Below are 19,545 nucleotides of genomic sequence, written 5' to 3'. Positions count from 1 at the left end.
GCATAGGTATTTAATTGTGAAAATGGGTTTTTCGCCTAAATTGTATCAATACTACCTCATTTCTTTTCCTATAGGAAGGAATTGTTGAAAATCTTTTCAAATGGGCCCGAGAGGCTGATCAGCCATTGCGGACATATTCTACTGGACTGTTAGGAGGTGCTATGGAAAATCAAGACATTGCTGCCAACTACAGGGATGAAAATTCACAGTTGGTAAGGACTATGTTAAGGTGAATTTTTGGCCCTGGCTGATGTGGCTCAGTGGGTTGAGTGCTGACTTGCAAACCGAAAGGTCACTGGTTCAATTCCCAGTCAGGGCACATGCCTGGGTTGTGGGCCAGGTCTCCAGCTGGGGGCGTGTGAGAGGCACCCAGTTGATGTTTCTCTTGCATATTGGTGGTTCCTCTCCCTGTCTTTCTGCCTCCCTTCTCCATCTCTAAAAAATAAAAAAAAAAATTTTTTTTTAAATAAGTGAATTTTTGCTTAAGATGGGAGAATAAGCACAAGTTTCTTCTTGCTACCTAAACTTGAATAGGTAGATCTTATTTATTACATTGTACTGCAGTGTACCTGTCATTTCAACATTTCAGGATTACTTTTCATAAGAGCTTTTATTTTACCTTTTTTTTAACTTGAAACTGTTATTTTTCATCTTGTCAAGGATCATGATAGTTTATACCAGATAAGGACTAGTACCATTTCTTTTGCCTCCCCAACATTTGGACAATGAACTTTTAAAACATAGAACAAAGTTGAATTATTGAAAGAAGTTTACAGTGAACAGCTGTATATATACCACTTAAATTGTGATCATTTTACTAATTACATATTCATCTATCATACTTTTTTTTCATCCAAAGTAAACTGCTGACAAAATCCCTCTCCCTTTTTAAAACTAAGCACGATAACACATTTTAGGGTTGGGCCCTAAAATAAATACTTAAAAGGAAAAGTGAAAAATAAATGGTGAACTTGAAAAACAGATTAAGTAATTATGTATAATATAGATTACAGTATGTAATAGAATATAACTTATAACTGCTACAAGTTTGAGAAACCTTCACATTTGATTTTCAAAGCTACTTTTAAAAAAATTGTGAATATATTTAGTGTTTTCCTCTTTAGCCGTGATGGTCCATCCAGTCCAGCTTTGATCCTGAGAGATCAGTTGTGAATGATGTCTTTTACGTGCTCATCTTCTGGTTTGGGTTTTCTGGGAAGTTTTCTGGGGAATGAGAGAAAATTTAGCTATTGCTTATTTCATCAAGCTATATGAATCAAGTCAGCGTATTTATTAAATTTTTACTGTTACCAAACATTGGAATAACTACATGAATATCTAGCTTTCTGTAAGTGGGAATAAAAATTATTTGTTAAGGATCATTTAAATTAAGATGCAGAAAAGACAATCTTTTTTATTTCAATATCTGTTGGTAGGTAGCAATAGTGCTTCGAAGACTGCGGGAGCTACAGCTTCAGGAAGTGGCTTCGCGGCAAGAAAGCAAGCGCCCCAGCCCACGGAAGCTCCCTTCTGAACCCCTTTTGCCTCTGGATGAGGAAGCTGTGGATATGGACTATGGTGACATGGCTGTAGATGTCGTGGATGGTGTACAAGAGGAAGCCCCTGGAGACATGGAGATCTCCTTTCATCTTGATTCCAGCCACAAGACCAGTAGCAGAGTGAATTCAGCAACAAAACCTGAGGAAGGAGGCTTGAGGAAAAACAAGTCAGCAAAGCAGGGCGACAGAGAGAGCTTTAGGAAGGCCAAGCAGAAGTTGGGTTTCTCATCAGCTGATCCAGATCGCATGTTTGTTGAGCTGTCTAATAGCAGCTGGTCAGAGATGTCCCCCTGGGTGATTGGCACCAATTATACCCTTTATCCTATGACTCCTGCTATTGAACAGCGACTTATTCTTCAGTATTTGACCCCTCTAGGAGAATATCAGGAGGTAAGCCTATTGGGAAGAGTACTGTTCCCACTTTGGAATTACTGTGTTTATTTCTGTGATATTTTATGGTAGCATTTTACGCGTTGATGTGTTTTTACTCTAATACAAAAAAGTCTATGTCCCAAACTGGCAAACTTATGCAGGTCACTTCTGATAAGGCCTGTTTGATCAAAGTGTGTTCGTATGTTTATCTTCATAAAGGAGGTAGGGAAGAGGTACCTTATTTCTCTAATCTTCTATCCTCATAATGAAATTGGAAGCAGGTGAAAATAAAGCCAAACGTTAAGATTTGTTTTTGGTCTTCATTTCAGTTACTTCCCATATTCATGCAGCTTGGATCACGGGAGTTGATGATGTTCTATATTGACCTGAAACAGACTAATGACGTCCTGCTTACATTTGAGGCACTCAAGGTACAGTTCTTAAAAATATTTGGTGACTGAACATTTTATTGACATGGATGTTCCCATGTGTTTTGGTATATAGCATCTCTGGGTTTTTATTACTCAGGGCTTTCTGTTGTCAGATGTGTCAAAATAGGTACAAATGAAAAAATTCTTGCTTAGCTAGAGGAAAGGAGGATTATCGAGTGCTCCCCAGAAATGTAGGGGTCAGTCCTAGAGGACTGAATGTTAAGGTGGAAATTGGATATAGACTTAGGCATGGCCTCAGTTATTGTTGCTGAACGGGAATGGAAAACTGTGTGTATAGTATCTATGCTGCCTTTTAGATACTCCCTTTGGCAGCCAGTAACAATTTTTCCTAGGTTTTTAGACTATGTATTGTATGTTGGTAGATTATCTAGAGTAACCAAAATATAAACCATAAAATGAGTAAAAAAATAGCGGTAGACCCGAATTCAGCAAAGGTGAAGATTTTCTAGGTTGTAGAGGGGCTGACTGTGGGAGGGCAAGGTAAGCTTAGCCTGTCAAGTCCACACCTGTCCTGGCAGCTCAGGCAATCTGAGTGGAGAGAGAGGAGCTGAATGACCGACGTGAGGGCTCTCACATAGTTATACCCTGCGTGTAACGGATGAACAAAGTACCATCCTGTGATGTTTGCAGTGTTCAGTAAATAAATTGACTCTGTTCTTTATGGTTTGGTTAAGAGACAGGTATATAAACTTATGATTTCTTTTTGATATTACAGAAGTTGTGAAAAAATTGTGGGAGTGGTTTGTTCTGAGAAATTGTAGTTTCCAGAAAAGACCTCGGAAAAAGAGATAATGCTCTTTTTGGGTCTCTAAAATCACAACTTCGTTCTTGATACTATAGAGCTTTGCTGTCCAGTAGAACTTTTTGTGATAATAGAACTGTTCTGGTGCTCGCTTCGGCAGCACATATACTAAAAATTGGAACGATACAGAGAAGATTAGCATGGCCCCTGCGCAAGGATGACACGCAAATTCGTGAAGCATTCCATATTAAAAAAAAAAAAAAAAAAAAAAGAACTGTTCTGCACCTGAGCTGTTTGGTGCAGTGACTGCTAGTCCATGTGAGCACTTAAAATGTACCTAGTGCCACGGGTACATTTTTAACTTAGTTTTAATTAGTATTAATCTAATAACTAACATGAGCCAGGTTATAGGCTGTGTTGAGCCAAACAGAATTAAGATTCTCAAAAAAGGTTGAGCCTACTTGTTCTCTGTTTCCCCACTTACCTGTCCTGGCACTGGAGCTGCCACTTCATGGCCATGGCATGAGAAAAACCCCACGCAGTGGCCTGGGTTTGAGGGGAACCATTCGTGATTTAGCTGCTTTTTGGGAGAAGGACTGGGTGGAAGTGTGGTAGAGGTTTGTGTAGCACAAAAGAAATAAGAGTTAGATAGAGGGAAGGAATTTGCATCACTATAAGGGTTAGTCTGAGTCTGGGTGTTGGGAAAACTTCTAAAGAGGGTACATATCTGTTACTTCTGCCACGGACCTTGGTGAGATCTGCACAGGTATCAGATCATGTCATTGTAAGCCTGTGTGGTAGTCTTGTCTGAACCTTGTGCCTGTGTCACTCGTAGGAAGACATCTTGGCCTGAGAAACAGGAGGGAAGCTCTAGCTCTCCCGAGGACCCTCCACATTGGCCTGGATAGTTGCATTCCACCCCCTGCCCTTACAGTTGCCCAGAAGATAGGGTCCTCCCAGAGAGACTAGTAGGAAGGAACTCAGTAGGACGTTAACAGAACTTAAAAGATAAACTGTAAAAGTTTGTGGAAAGTGCATTCTGATGCGTTCTAACAATCTACTAGTTTGATAATTTGCTGAAGATTGTTCTTTGGGGGATATATTTAGGATCAGGGTAAATGAAAGCAAGGGTTCGGGGTTTATTAGATGATGAGTCGGTGACTGAACCACAGCTAGGGCGCAGAGCTGATTATGTCGAAGGGGTTAAAACGGGAAGGTTAACAAAATCCTTCAGGGAAGCTCTGTAGAAAATTGTTATAGGATTATATTACTATTTACAGCAGTATTTTTCATTTCTTGCTTTTCACCTTGAAAACATTTTGTATTGGCAGGGAATGTTCTAGAATCCCAGATTTTTAAAAAAAAATTTGTTTCCCTTAAGCATTGTTAGTTTTTCTTTCATGAAGGAGTGGTGTTCTATTTCAGGGAATTCCTTATACTTAGCAGCTTAATTTAATATTTTGTGAATCAATCATGATTTTTTAGATCAGTGATTTTCAACCTTTTTCATCTCATTGCACACATAAACTAATTGCTAAAATTCTGTGGCACATCAAAAATATACTTTTTGCCGATCTGACAAAAGTAGGTATAATTTTGATTCATTCACACCGGACAGTTGTGTTAGTTGTCATTTTTTTACTTGACAATTTAAGGGAAAAGAGATCAGTGCCCCTGACTAAGTAGTCAGGTATTGCATGTTTTGAAAATGTTTGTAGCACACTGGCTGAAAATCACTGCTCTAGATTGTTCTATGGTAACGTGTCTTCTTTGTTTAGCACCTAGCATCCCTCCTGCTCCATAACAAGTTTGCCACAGAATTTGTTGCGCATGGTGGAGTACAGAAATTACTGGAGATTCCTCGTCCCTCTATGGCTGCAACTGGTGTGTCCATGTGCTTGTATTACCTGTCCTACAACCAGGATGCCATGGAAAGAGTAAGTCCAGTCCATTCAGGTGCATGGAAGTGGGATTGGGTGAGGGGACAGCCTGGCATACTCACAGAACAACTTTTGGATAAGGAAAAATGGATAGTTGGAGTAAATTTTAATGAAAGAAGCAAGAAGCCTGAATGTCTAGTCTTTACAAAGCTTTCTAAAAATGTAAAATTGTTTAGGAAAGGTCCTTTTTTCTCTGACTTTATGGGAGTGGGGGGAGGGCAAAAATGGACCGGGGTTTGGGAGTTTTATTTAGTTTTTGCCATTTCTGTTGCATTAAGATTAGTCTTAAGGCTTTTCAGATGTCTCTCAGTGGAGGCATAGTTTGCAGTTTGTGTTTTTTTTAGTCAATTTATTATAAAAACAACAATGATGCTTTGTGTGTATTAACAAATAGTTGATAGTAAAATCATTTTAGTGTTCTCAGGGCCCCACAGGCTCCCAGTCTGGTTCTCTTGTTTTTCCAGTTTAGGCTTCCTTATTTACTGATTTTTAAAAAGTATAAGTGGATTGTACATTTGAAAAATAATGGGTCCCGCTGGTGTGGCTCAGTGGACTGAGCGCCCACCTGCGAACCAAAGGGTTGCTGTTTCAATTCCCAGTCAGGGCACCTGCCTGGGTTGTGAACCAGGTCCCCTGTTGGCATGTGAGATGCAGCCACACATTGGTGTTTCTCTCCCTCTCTTTCTCTCTCCCTTCCCTTCTGTCTAAATATAAATAAATAAAATCTTAAAAAAAAAAAAAAAGAAAAGTAATGGGTCCCCAAACACCCCTAGGGGACTCTCTTGGTATTTCTACGCCTGGAACAATTTTCTGATATTCTGTGTGTTGTGGCTATTTTGGTAGAGTGAAGTTGGGAAATTCTTTGGGGGCTGTGTGTATTCATCTTTGCATATGCATTAATAATAAGGTAATGTTCTGATTTTAATTTTTTTTCCTCTTGAGGTCAACATTATGCGAGGGTATGTAGTCTTTTGAGAATAGTAGCCTAATCTGTGTGCATATGTACAAAAGCAGTTATGGCTGTGGTAGAGAAAAAGTACCATTCAAACTTGGGCAGTGCTTTAGAAATTCTTGTCTGCCCCACAAAATGTGTGGGAATGAATCAGTGGAGCAAATGGATGCTAAACTTGTAGACATTAGTGTCCCTTCCTTTGAGCCTCTTCCTCATCTGTTAAATGGGAATCCAAATACCTGTGTAACAGAGCATTGTGAACATTAAAGAATGTAAATATTTGCAAAACTTGGTAAGTATATAGGTTAAATTTAAATATCTATCTAAAATGTAGGCTGTTCTCAGATATGGAACAGATTGTTATAAAATTGTGACTTAAGCTTTAAACTCAGAATGACTTGACCAGGAATGATCATTGTATTCTACAAAAATATCTATTGACACTGTTGAATTTTTTGTCCTTTCAAGGGTTTCTTTACCTCCCCCCAAATTAAAAATTGTTTTATTTTTATATTTTGCAGGTTTGCATGCATCCCCACAATGTTCTGTCTGATGTGGTGAATTATACCTTGTGGTTAATGGAATGTTCTCATGCCTCAGGATGCTGCCATGCTACCATGTTTTTCTCAATCTGCTTCTCTTTCCGGGCTGTGTTGGAGCTCTTTGACCGCTATGATGGCCTTCGTCGACTCGTGAACTTGGTGAGGTTCCTCAGTGGCTACTCTCAGCAAGGAGTCGGGGTCCTACGGTTCTTGGCTGCTCTGCAGCAGCACTGAAGAGAGGAAGCTTCTTACTGGAGGAAGTTTGCTATCTTTCTTTGTAGATGAACCGCCCCCCCGCCCCCGCCTCCACCCCTGTCACAAGTTTCTCTTCCTCCTAAGTTTCTCTACCTCCTAAGAGATTCCTAGAGGAATCTCTGCCATTACAGGCATGCCTTGAATTCAGTAATCTTATAAGGGAAATTGTTGTTGATGATCTTGATCTTTCTAAAAGCAAAAGGTTTTGTGCCTGTATGTCTATAAATGGATTGAAGACTAATTTTTCAATATGGCTTTAATGTTTTGCTTTCCTATGGCTACTCCTAGCATGTATAGACAGATGTTCTTTGTTGTTTTTCAGTCTTGTTGAACATAAAGGTGTACTGAAATCTTTTTCCTCCTTTTACTTTTCTCTTCCTATTTATTGTCTTTCCCTCGTCCCCCTGTTCTTTTCCCATTCTTTTGTTTTTTTCTTAATAGATCAGTACTTTGGAGATTCTAAATTTGGAAGATCAGGGTGCACTTCTGAGCGATGATGAAATATTTGCTAGCCGCCAAACTGGGAAACATACCTGTATGGCCTTGCGCAAATACTTTGAGGCTCATCTGGCCATTAAGTTGGAACAAGTGAAGCAGTCACTTCAGAGGACTGAGGGTGGCATTCTTGTCCATCCTCAACCCCCATACAAGGTGAGAGGACCTTGACTTAAAGGGGACTGTTGTTAACACACTTTAGCAATTGTGGCCCTGAAGCTCACATTCAGATCAGTGGAGTCATTGCAGGATGCATATATTTGGGTTATACTTGTCCTTTGCAGAGGCAGAATACTGGGAAATGGATGCAACAGGTGGATTTCAAGGATTCATTTTATTCCCAGTTGTGAATTGCTACTTTCCTGGGATACTAGAACTAAAACATGGACTGAAGTGTGTGTAAAAGGGCTGTCTTTTATGACAAGTAGTAGATACTCCACTTATGTGAAATTTCTAACCTGAAAGGGTACATCTGTAACTCCAGTTCTTTCTCATTTTTGGATTTGCTATGTTTTGGGATGAAGATTAGTATCTGCATGTTTTGAAATATCACAAGTAAAAGAAACCCATTATTTTACATGGTGCTTCTTTTTCTTCTTAAGTTGTGAAATTTTGTATATGCCCTAACAGATTGAACATTCTGTTACCTTTTTGGACAGAGTGTATTGTGAGTCTAGTTATAAATGAAAGATTAAACATATATTCATTTTTTCACATGTGGGCTATTGACTGAAGGATTGTGTAATTTGAAAACTGTTACTACTTAGCTTTATTGTTAAAACCTGCTGGCCATAGAACTGTGCTGGAGAAGGTAGCAGGCAGATGAGAGAGTTCTTTAATGATATGCCTCTCTCCTTACAGGCGTGTTCATATACTCATGAACAGATTGTGGAAATGATGGAGTTTTTGATAGAATATGGCCCAGCGCAGCTCTACTGGGAACCCGCTGAAGTCTTCCTCAAACTTTCTTGTGTCCAACTCTTGTTGCAGCTTATTTCTATTGCCTGCAATTGGAAGACCTACTATGCAAGGTGGGACCAGCGAGAGGTTTTCAAATGAAATTAGAATTCTGCTTTCTGCTACACTTGATACTGGTTTGCACATAGTGTACATTTAACAAACATTTGGTGAACTTACTGAAGTTTGGGTCTGAGGAACTAGATTAAATATGATATTATTATTATTTTTTCCCAAAGAAGAAGGTGTAGTCATTTTTTAAAAAATTTTTTAATCCTCACCCAAGGATATGTTTACTGATTTTAGAGAGAGCGAAACATTGATGTAAGAGAGAAACATCCATTGTTTGCCTCCTGTACCGCCCAACCAGAGATTGAACCCACAGCCTAACTATTTGACTGTGAATTGAACCTGCAACCTTTCGGTGTACAGGAGAACCACCAACAGAGCCATCTGGCCAGGGCACATGATAATATCATTTTTAATTTACAGAGTATTTGTATTTATGGTCTTGGTGATTAAAGAAACTGTACACATGCCCTGCCTGGGTGCCTCAGTTGGTGGTTCTCCTGCGTCATCCCATACACCTAAAAGTTTGCAGTTCGATTCTTGGCCGGGGCACATAACTAGGTTGCATGTTTGATCCCCAGTTGGGGCAGGTATGGGAAGCAACTGATTGATGTTTCTCCTTCTCTCTCAAATCAAAAAATATATTCTCAGGTGAGGATTTAAAAAATGATTAAAATAAATACTGCACACAGGCAGGGGTCATGTTTATTTTATCTTTGCATAAAACTATTTTTTGCTTTTGTTGTGATATTTCACCATTCAGTTAAAAGTAGAGCAGAGTAGGATGAGGCTTACAGAGGACAGCTGACACAGGCAGGAGGTTAGCTGGGTTCTGTAGGAGAGGGTGGAAGAAGGGCTGAAACGGTATTTTGGAAAAGAGAGAGTCTGAAGAGAAAATACAACAAAGTTTGTGTATATAGTGGTTCTCGACCTTCCCCGTTCATCCATTGCCGTGAAGACACAAGAGGCTTGCTTATGGTGCACACACTGTTTTTGAAATCCCAGGATGCTGAATCTAGGGGATGCTTTTGGAACAGCCATTTTCATACTTGCTGGTTGTAGGATCACTTTACTGTATTAAAAATTGTTGAGAATCCCAAAGAGCCTTCTTTGTTTTTGTGTTATAGCTAGTGATAGTTACCAATTAGAAATTGAAATTGAGAAAATATGGAATTATTTGTGAATTTATTTAAAAATAGTATGAGCCCATTACATGTTAGCATTTTTTTTGGAAAATTTCCAAAATAAGACCAGATGATTTCAGCAAGTTTTGAAAATGTCTGGCTTGGTATCTCCTCTTTGCTTCTATATTCAGTCCTCTGTGACACCACACATGGCAGCCTGCGGGAAGCTCCACTGCACACTCACTTGTGAGATAATGAGAGTGGGAAAAGGAAACAACATCTTACTGTTTTTATACAAGACCTTCTGAAAGGGTCTCAGAGACCCCCAGATGTTCCCTAACCACACTTTGGGAACCACCATTTTAGGAGATTGTGAATTACTATATTTACTTTGAGAATTTTTCTTAAAAGGTGATGAAAGTTCAAAAGATAATGAGGAAGATTATAAGTACATTTTAGACTGGTAAATCTTTATATGGATTAAGAAAATATAAATATGTTTGGAATATCTCTTTTAAAAGTTTACTTTAAAAAATAAATACTTGTTTCTGCTTAGAATATATAAAACCTTATATAAAAAGAAAATTATTCTTAGCCATTGTTAATTTCTTCAGTCTTTTTTCCTATAATGTGTATAAATGTAAATAATTGAAATTGTAGTATTTATATTCATCTTTTTTATGAAATACTTCAAAATATAGAAAGGTACAGAGAATAATGTAACTGCTCTATACCCAGGGTTGGCATGTTGCTGTATTTGCTTTTTTCTGAGTTCCTTTACAATTTTTGCCCCCCACCCCGCCCCCCGAGTGACCAGTCTTCTGAATTTGGAATACATTTTCTCCATTAATATATTTTTACTATAAATTTGTGTGTGTATCTAAACAATAATATAGTTCTCTTTTTGTATGCTTTTAACTTATATAAATATCCTGTGTGTATCTTTTGCAGATTTTTTTTCTCCTTTATGTTTTTGAGGTTTATATGTGTGGATATTTATTTGAACTCTTGTAGTTCTAGCTACAGTTTATACTCTTGAGGGACATTTAATGTTCGTTCTGGCCTTTTATTTTTATTTTTTTAGCTATCAAATGAGTGGTTCCACGCACCTCCTTTGGGAGCCTCTAGAGAATGTGCACTGGCTGGGTTATGGGGTGTCTGCATTTCATCTCTACTGGGTCTTGACCAAGGGCTTGGAAAATGTCTGTACTGTTTTCTTCTCCCATTAGCAGTATATGGGAGGCGTTATTTTCCTGCTTGCTTGCCAGTGCTTGATACTGTCACATTTTAAATTTTATATCTATTTCATGAATGTTGTATTTTGAGCCTTCCCCTCGTCCTTTAATGAGAGTTCTTTGAAAACAGTTGTCAATACCTGCAGAACAACTTACCATATGCGTGTATCATGACTAACACATGTATTCCTGTTGTCTAGGTAGATTTTCTAATTCTTTTAAATGATGTGATAATGGGCATCTTAATACATAGATACTTGTTTGTATGTCTAATTATTTTCTTAGGACAGATTCTAAGATGTGAAATTCCTGGGCCAAAAGTTATGAACATTTTAAGAATCTTGCTTCATAGTTCCAGATTATTCTCTAAAAAGAGTACCCTCTTGATAACTTCTGACCCCACCAAAAGTTGGAGAGCATTCATCCCTACATTGTTACCAGCATTGGGGATTACCTTTTGTTTTTAATTTTAGGAATGATAGGTGAAATTTCCAGTCCCATGTTTTTTTGCAAGTAATGTCACAGTAACTTACATTATGGCTAGGGACAGAGCCACACAGGTAGTAGTTCTGATCCATTCTTCTCTCTCTGTCCTTTTTTTTTTTAAAAAAAAAACAACAACAAAAAACTGTGTTTATTGTGGCTGTATCCTATTTCCCTTTGATTAATTCTTCTTCCTGTCCAGGAATGACACTGTGCGATTTGCTTTGGATGTCCTGGCTATTCTTACTGTTGTGCCAAAAATCCAGCTCCAGTTGGCAGAACCAGTGGATGTGTTGGATGAGGCTGGCTCCACCATCTCCACTGTAGGTAGGTTATATCTGGCCATTTTTGTCATTGTTTGGTCCAGGTTTGTTTTCCTTTGCCAACCTAGTTGTGGTTACTTACCTCATCTAAATCGTAGAAACAGGGTAGTGGAGGAGGGTACCTGTCTGTCTGTCCTAAGTCATGCTGTGTTGCTCCATATAATGGAGTCATGGTAGTGAACTTGGGTTTTTGAGTGGTACAGGCATTTCTGCTATAACGGTATATGTGTATTCCTGAAAACCTTGTACTCTGCAGAGTCTTGCACTGAAAATAAGGTTTATAGGAAAAATGGTTGGGGCAGATAGTGAAAACCTTAAGCGACTTTGTAATCTAAGCCCCAATAAAACTCATAATTGGCAAGCAGCTCAGAATAGATAGAAGCTATCATGCCCAAAAACATAAGGAAAATACACTCTGTTTGAAAGTACACTTTATGAAGAACAGGGCTGATGAGGGCTGCTGTCGATGCGCGCACGGAAAGTCGTGTGGCCGGCCGTGCGCCCTGGGCTGCACCACTCTGGGCAGAAAGCCCAGGGCACAGCCGCTTGTGTTTAACTTCCCTCATCTACAGCAGGAGGGTTCCTGCTGCCCTGGCGCAGCCAGGCTCAGGGAGTTTCTTTCCTGCTGATGGTTTTAATTTAGCCCCATTAGTTTTGCTCTCTTTGCCTAGGAAAAATTGCACATTAACCTTAGTGACCTCCACGTGCTACTGACATCATTCCCCTGTTTAACAACCATGTATGAGGTATTGCCTCATGAAGCTACATCATAGTGGCACTGATTGTACTTTATACAAACAATTCCTTGTACATTTTTTAAAAAGTGTGATTGTTTTAAGTGGAACAGAATGAATAGAACTTTAAATTTTGACTCTGAAGCAACCGTTGAAGTTGGCCACGAGTTTTATGAGGTATAATGTGTTTTGTATTGCCCCCCACCCCCCCCACCCCAATAGGTATCAGCATTATTTTGGGAGTGGCTGAGGGTGAGTTCTTTATCCATGATGCTGAAATTCAGAAGTCAGCCCTTCAGATTATCATCAATTGTGTGTGTGGCCCAGATAACCGGATTTCCAGTATTGGCAAATTTATCTCTGGAACGCCTCGGAGGAAGCTGCCTCAAACTCCTAAAAGTAGCGAGCACACGCTGGCCAAGATGTGGAATGTGGTCCAGTCCAACAATGGCATCAAGGTGCTTCTGTCCTTGCTGTCCATCAAGATGCCCATCACAGATGCAGACCAGATCCGGGCCCTGGCCTGCAAGGCCCTGGTGGGCCTGTCGCGAAGCAGCACTGTCAGGCAGATCATCAGCAAGCTGCCTCTCTTCAGCAGTTGCCAGATCCAGCAGCTGATGAAGGAGCCTGTACTGCAGGACAAGCGCAGCGACCACGTCAAGTTCTGCAAGTATGCTGCCGAGCTCATTGAGCGGGTGTCAGGAAAGCCGCTTCTCATTGGCACTGATGTGTCCCTGGCACGACTGCAGAAAGCAGATGTTGTTGCCCAGTCAAGGATCTCCTTCCCCGAGAAAGAGCTGCTCCTGTTGATACGAAACCATCTCATTTCTAAAGGGCTTGGGGAGACAGCAACTGTGCTGACGAAAGAGGCTGATCTGCCCATGACTGCTGCCTCTCATTCTTCTGCCTTCACCCCAGTCACTGCTGCTGCTTCTCCTGTCTCTCTTCCCCGAACCCCTCGCATCGCCAATGGCATTGCCACTCGACTGGGCAGCCATGTGGCTGTGGGTGCCACTGCCCCTCCTGCTCCCACTGCCCATCCTCAGCCACGGCCCCCCCAGGGCTCATTAGCCCTGCCTGGCCCGTCTTACGCAGGCAACTCCCCTTTGATTGGTAGGATCAGTTTTATCAGAGAGAGACCATCACCCTGCAATGGCAGGAAAATCAGAGTGTTACGGCAGAAGTCGGACCATGGCGCCTACAGCCAAAGCCCAGCCATAAAAAAGCAGTTGGACAGACATCTTCCTTCCCCGCCTACGCTGGACAGTATCATCACAGAGTATCTTAGAGAGCAGCATGCACGCTGCAAGAACCCAGTTGCCACCTGCCCACCTTTCTCTCTCTTTACTCCTCATCAGTGTCCTGAGCCAAAACAGAGGCGGCAGGCGCCAATAAACTTCACCTCGAGGCTGAACCGCAGGGCGTCATTTCCAAAGTATGGTGGGGTGGATGGCGGGTGCTTTGATAGGCACCTTATATTTAGCAGGTAAGGAGAGGCCAGCTCACTTCCTGGGGATTGGAATGACTTGGGCCTTATCAGCATAAAGAGATTAGTCCAGAAGACCCTTTACTGGCCTGAAATGGCAGAGGTTGTCAGTTTGTGTGAACAGATGAGCAGTGCGACAGGACCCCCTTTGTCAGCCATGGGTTCCTTCCGTGATTGTTGGCAACATACCGATTTAACACCGTAGTTCTTACTGCGACTGGTGTGCTCTCCAGAAGCCAGGGGTCCTGCTGTCTTAGGCTCCCCAGCTTGTTTCTGTGCTGGTCCAAGTTGTCTTCCATTTTGGTTCTTTATGAATCTTAGGTAAAGATCATGGGATTACAGGTTTTAAACATGGGAATTTTAGTTGTGTACATATGGTCATGGGTGGAGGTCCTTTTCTCTTAGAATGAAAATGAACAACTGAAGGTCATGTGATTTGTTGGAAGAAGGTATTTAAAACATCAGTGCTCAGTGTTTTTTCTTTCATCTTTCTAGCAAAGTTTTCTTATTCTGAGTCTCTGCACATTCTTTGTCTCTGATTCTCTCTTTTTTTGGCTTAGGTTTCGTCCTATTTCAGTGTTCCGGGAAGCCAATGAGGATGAGAGTGGCTTCACCTGCTGTGCATTCTCAGCACGGGAACGGTTCCTGATGCTTGGCACCTGCACTGGGCAGTTGAAGCTCTATAATGTGTTCAGTGGGCAGGAGGAGGCCAGCTATAACTGTCACAACTCGGCCATCACACACCTTGAGCCTTCCAGGGTAAGGGTCCCATCACAGGTGGGCTCTCAGTCATTCCTCTACCACGGGCTGGTGAACTTTGACCCCTTTGGCTGGCTGGCTGCCTGCGTTGGTACATGCAGTTTCATTGGACCACAGCCATGCTCACAGGGTCGTGCACTGCTCTGCTGCAACAGCACAGTGGGGAATTGCGGCCACGTGGCCCGCAGAGTGTAGAGTGTTTGTTTATCTGGCCCTTTAAGTGAAAGTTTGCCAACCCCTGTTCTAAGACCTGGAGATATTTATCTACCTGTGTATGTATAGATATGTGTGTGTGTCATATATATCATATATCAATGACATATATGTCATTTAATTTGCCTCTGTTGAAAACAGATTACCAACTATGATCATAAAAATTTTCCTTTTATTCAGAAATCTAAAGACACTATGAATTTTTAGGAAAATAAGCATTATATGATTCCAGTGGGTCCTTGTTTATTAGTACTGTTTTGTGGATGGAACTGATACCTTTACAATCCCTAAAAGTCAGGATTGTTGAGGTGACAGAGATAATTTTCCTGATTTTATAGTAAAGGAGGCTTATGCTTTATTGGGTTTTCTCTTTGAAAAACCTTTATGAGTCCTAGCTAGAAAGTCTAACAGATAGTTTCAATTGACTGATTATTTCAAGACTGAGGAATATGGCCGAATGTTAAGAAATGAGGAACCATCTTCATATCTTTCCAAGTTTTTTTCCTCCTTACCTTTGGAGCTATTGTATTTTATGTTACTAGTTCAGGAGGATTTAATATTATCTTAAACTTAGTTATTTTTTAGGACAGTACAGGTGTATGTACTGTATTTTGCTGTGTTTATTGTGCACTTCTTTGTCCAAATTTTTGAGGGAAAAATAAGGTGCTCATAATATGTGTTAGTACTAATTCTATATCTATATAAATGTTTTTAATTCTTTTATTTATGCTTATGTGTTAAAAGTATAACTCTAGAAAGCAATAATAAAATCCATATGCAAAATAATACCCTGGAACACGATGATCATCCCCTCCCCCCCCATAAATAAATAATTGAATTAAAAAATTAAAATGAAAGATTTTTTTCCCCTGAAAGTTTGGACCAAAAATGTGGGTGTGCACTCTACACGGGAATGCATTATACATGGCAAAATACAGTACTTAAATTGTAACAGCTTCTAACCATTTCTTGCTTCCTTGGAGTTTTTCTGTTTTCTTTATTATTCAACAATATCTTTTAAGCTTGTTTTTAAAAATGCTAATGGCAGATAATGATGTTTGTGTTTATATAAACACATGGCTACCCACATCTTCTTTCAGGATGGGTCCTTGCTGTTGACATCTGCAACTTGGAGCCAGCCTCTGTCTGCACTTTGGGGAATGAAATCAGTATTTGATATGAAGTATGTATCTTCTACGACTCAGTCTCTGTGTTTTAGTTTGCCAAATTATACCCCCCTTCCTCCCCATTCTTGTACTCAGAGCTTTTTGGAAAGGGAGAAACGCTGTGGCTCATGTCTAATAATATAAAGTTTTATGTGTCTTAATTTCTAGGTATTTTTACTGGGTGTTTACGTCGCCATCACACAGCAGACCCTGCAGTAGTCCAGAATGGCGCATGTGTTTATTTTCTCATGTGCACACGTGACAGCTGTGCTCTTGCCTGGGGCATATTTCAGAAGCACATGTGCCTTATTAGCCATTTCTTTAACCAAGTAATTCCTATTAATTATTTTGGATTTGCTTGGATGGAGGGAATTTTCTTTTTAATCTTAAGTGTACGATATTTTTCTCTTTGTGAACTGAGACTCTTCAGGTGAGTATAGTTGGGCAGGAGCCTGAGGATCCCCTGTATTTTCGGTCAGTTGACTGAGTATGTCCTGAGGGGCCATTGCTGGAGTACTTCTGTTTGTCCGTAGGCATTCCTTCACAGAAGATCACTATGTCGAGTTCAGTAAGCACTCTCAGGATCGGGTCATAGGCACAAAAGGAGACATCGCCCATGTAAGTACTGGATCTGCTGCTTCTAAACTGACGGCACCTGATCGTACTGAAATCTGCGCTGAATGTGAGGGTGTGAGTCCTGTGGGCAGCTAGAAATAAATTACTCATCAGCCCACGTTCTGGTTAGAATCTAGAGATGCAGTGTAATGAAGTACTTCTAAGCTATCTGGGAAAAATGTAAAAGGAACGAACAAGACCTTAATCTGGCAACTTGAGAAAGATGTCATTAGCGCAGCAGATACTTTAAAATACTAAGTTTTAGGTGAAAAAGTCCCGGAGTTTATGGAGCCTCACTGGGGAGACAGTAAGTGAAGAAGCAGATGCACAGTGTATCAGGCAGGAAGCGCTGCTGAAGAACAGGGTGGGAGGCAGGGACTGCTTGTGGCTGTGCGGGTGCTTTGGTTCTGTCTAGGGCGGCGGGGGGCTGGGTAATGCTCAGACAGCGCCTTGAAGGATATGTGGGAAGGAAAGACGTCTGGGGGAAGAGTGTCCCACAAGGGATATCAGGGGAGTTAGCTCTTACTTGGCAGGCGGGAGGCGGGAGGGGAAGAGGAGGGAAGAGTTGAAGTCAGTGGGGGCATACTGTGTAGTATCTTGTAGATTGTTGTTAGTACCTTTGACTTTATCTTTGAGTGAGGTCAAGACATTGGAGGCTGAGCAGAGGACCCATGACTGGATTCAAAGTTCTTGAAAGTGTGAGTCTGGTTTCTGTGAGAGTAACAAGAGCAGGCTTTCTAGTTAGGAGAGTGTCGTGCCCGCTGACACGTGAGCGCTGCAGTGGGGGTGGCCCAGGTGGGCGTGATGGTGACGGTACTGACAAACGATGCGGCTGGGCCCTGGGGTTTGGACACATGGAGTCTGTGGTTCTCTTAGACATTCAAGTAGGGAATGGCCAGTTTAATACACAGATTGGGAGTTGAGGGAGAGGTGTTGGGAACACGAGATACAAATATAGGAGTTGTCCACATGTTGATAGTATTTAGATCCTCGAACCTGGGTTAGGTCATCAAGGAAGCTGTGAAGAAAAGAAGTATGGGATGCAGGCCAGGCACGTGCCAGTATTTAGAAGGTGCCAAGTGAGGGGGAACTTGGGAGGGAGACCAGAAAGTGGCCAGTAAGGCAGCAGGAGACCCTGGGAGAAAAGGTGTGCCCTAGACAAGGGAAGACTCTTGAGAAAGGATTGATCAGTTGGGTCAGAAACTGCTGAGGAGTTGCCGAAGATGAGAATTGAGAGGTGACCTTCGGTTCGACACCGTGAGGTCGTTGCTCACTATGTCAGGAGCTAGTCCCTGGCAAGTTTCCATGGGGCAAAGCCCTGATGAGAGTGGGCCCACGAGAGAAGAGCGGGGGAAGAGTGGGTGGCACTGGGTAGCAACAAGCCTTTTGAGGTATTTTGCTGAAAAACGAAGCAGAGGTGGGTAGTTGCTGAGGTGTGGGATATGGGGTGGTGAGGTTTTCTCCCGCACTTTCGAAAATGTTGAAATACATAGAAGGGTTGGAAGACTAGTACATATACCTACCATCTAGTTTCATCAATTTAATGATTTGCCATATTTTCTTTATTTGTTAATGTGTGTTTTTCTGAATCATTTGAAAGTAAGTTGGAAACATCATGACATTTTATTCCTGTCTTATAGCATGCATATCCTAACAATAAGGATGTTTGTTACATAATTACACTCTACTATCAAATTTAAGGAAATTTATAGTAATTCCCAAATATCTAATATCCATTTCATACTCACATTTCCCTATTGTTCCTGATATGTTTGGTTTCAAATTTTTTTTGTATTTTTGTTTTTGGTTTTTTTTTTTTGAACCAGGATCCAGCCAAGATTCACATATTGCATTTGGTTGTTATGTCTCACTAATGTTTTAAAGCCAAGCACCATTTCTCCAGTTTTCATGACAATGACTTTTGAAGAGACCAGGCTAGTTGTCTTGTCCCATCATCTGGATTTGTTTGATTGTTTCCTTGTGGCGTCTCCTTATTTGTTCCTATATTAGAGGAGGATTTTTTAAGAAAAGATGGGAAATAATTACAGCATGTCTGTAAGCTGATGGGAAAGATCTGGTCTCTGCATGGGCTGTACACTATAGACTTGGAACTTTTAGTATTGTAAAGCTAAGGGAAATTTTTAGGAGAAATGGGTATTTCATTGATGCCTTTTTTAAAAATGTAACCCTTAAGAGTATTCTATGGAAAATTGGTGGTTACCCTATACGGAGAATTTCTGTTTCAATGTTAGAAACACTTTCTATTTCTTGAAAGGGAGAGGGGAAGAAGAGGGCTTTTTTATCCCCTATTGCAGCCTCACTTCTCATTTTTATACTTCTGAAGACTTATCAAACCTTGAGTGGGAACCAAAGCACTTAAACTTTGCTGGGATGGTTGTGGTCTTCCTATTTTCCAGTTATTTTACAATATTAGAGTTTTTGTAACTTTGGTGGGCTTTAGAAAGCATGGGAGAGAGATTTTACACAGCTTCTCTTTGAATTGGTCCACGAATGGATTGGTCTGATTTTTCTCTTCCCACCCCTTCTTCTCTAAAGATTTATGATATTCAGACTGGCAACAAGCTGTTGACTCTGTTTAACCCAGATCTTGCCAACAACTACAAGAGGAACTGTGCCACCTTTAATCCTACAGATGATCTTGTCTTAAATGATGGCGTCCTCTGGGATGTCCGCTCTGCACAGGCCATCCACAAGTTTGACAAGTTCAACATGAACATCAGCGGCGTTTTCCATCCGAATGGGCTGGAGGTCATCATTAATACTGAGATTGTATCCTTTATACTCGTGGTTTACTTTCCTCTTACCTAGTTTGTGAGACAGAAACGATTTATTTTTCTGTCAATATCTGTTTGAAGTATCTACACAGGTCCTACATAGGCCATCATTGGGTGCCTCTCCTTTGGGTTGAAGTGCTAGTGACTCTCCAGGGGACTGGTGTCAGTGTTGGTAATTAGCGATGACTTTCATTTGCATGTGTTCTTTGCGTTGGGAGAATTGACCACATCCTGCCTTCCCCTTCCCCAAGTATTGAAGCAGCTTTTATCTGTCTTC

The 19,545-nt window shown here is 40.9% G+C and overlaps 1 protein-coding gene and 1 non-coding gene across 3 annotated transcripts in view; both read left to right on the top strand.

The window, feature by feature from the left end:
* The window catches only part of DCAF1 (DDB1 and CUL4 associated factor 1), a 59,620-nt gene that overhangs the window by 20,337 nt on the left and 19,738 nt on the right, over positions 1–19,545 (top strand). For both annotated transcript variants that reach the window (XM_054594683.1, XM_054594684.1), the window contains exons 6-18: positions 75–212; positions 1,437–1,949; positions 2,261–2,362; positions 4,904–5,062; positions 6,539–6,718; positions 7,256–7,465; positions 8,171–8,340; positions 11,380–11,504; positions 12,457–13,720; positions 14,281–14,479; positions 15,793–15,875; positions 16,392–16,476; positions 19,030–19,263. In XM_054594683.1, the coding sequence (XP_054450658.1) occupies positions 75–212; positions 1,437–1,949; positions 2,261–2,362; positions 4,904–5,062; positions 6,539–6,718; positions 7,256–7,465; positions 8,171–8,340; positions 11,380–11,504; positions 12,457–13,720; positions 14,281–14,479; positions 15,793–15,875; positions 16,392–16,476; positions 19,030–19,263 (3,462 nt within the window). The remainder of the gene's footprint in view (positions 1–74; positions 213–1,436; positions 1,950–2,260; positions 2,363–4,903; positions 5,063–6,538; positions 6,719–7,255; positions 7,466–8,170; positions 8,341–11,379; positions 11,505–12,456; positions 13,721–14,280; positions 14,480–15,792; positions 15,876–16,391; positions 16,477–19,029; positions 19,264–19,545) is intronic.
* Positions 3,270–3,377, top strand: LOC129087824 (U6 spliceosomal RNA). Its single transcript, XR_008530946.1, has one exon. It is a non-coding gene; the product is annotated as a U6 spliceosomal RNA (small nuclear RNA).

The sequence above is a fragment of the Pteronotus mesoamericanus genome, unplaced genomic scaffold (assembly GCF_021234165.1).
Source record: "Pteronotus mesoamericanus isolate MK-2021 breed Mesoamerican mustached bat unplaced genomic scaffold, CSHL_Meso_final scaffold_533, whole genome shotgun sequence".
Taxonomy (NCBI): domain Eukaryota; kingdom Metazoa; phylum Chordata; class Mammalia; order Chiroptera; family Mormoopidae; genus Pteronotus; species Pteronotus mesoamericanus.
This window is presented reverse-complemented; position numbering and strand designations above follow the sequence as displayed.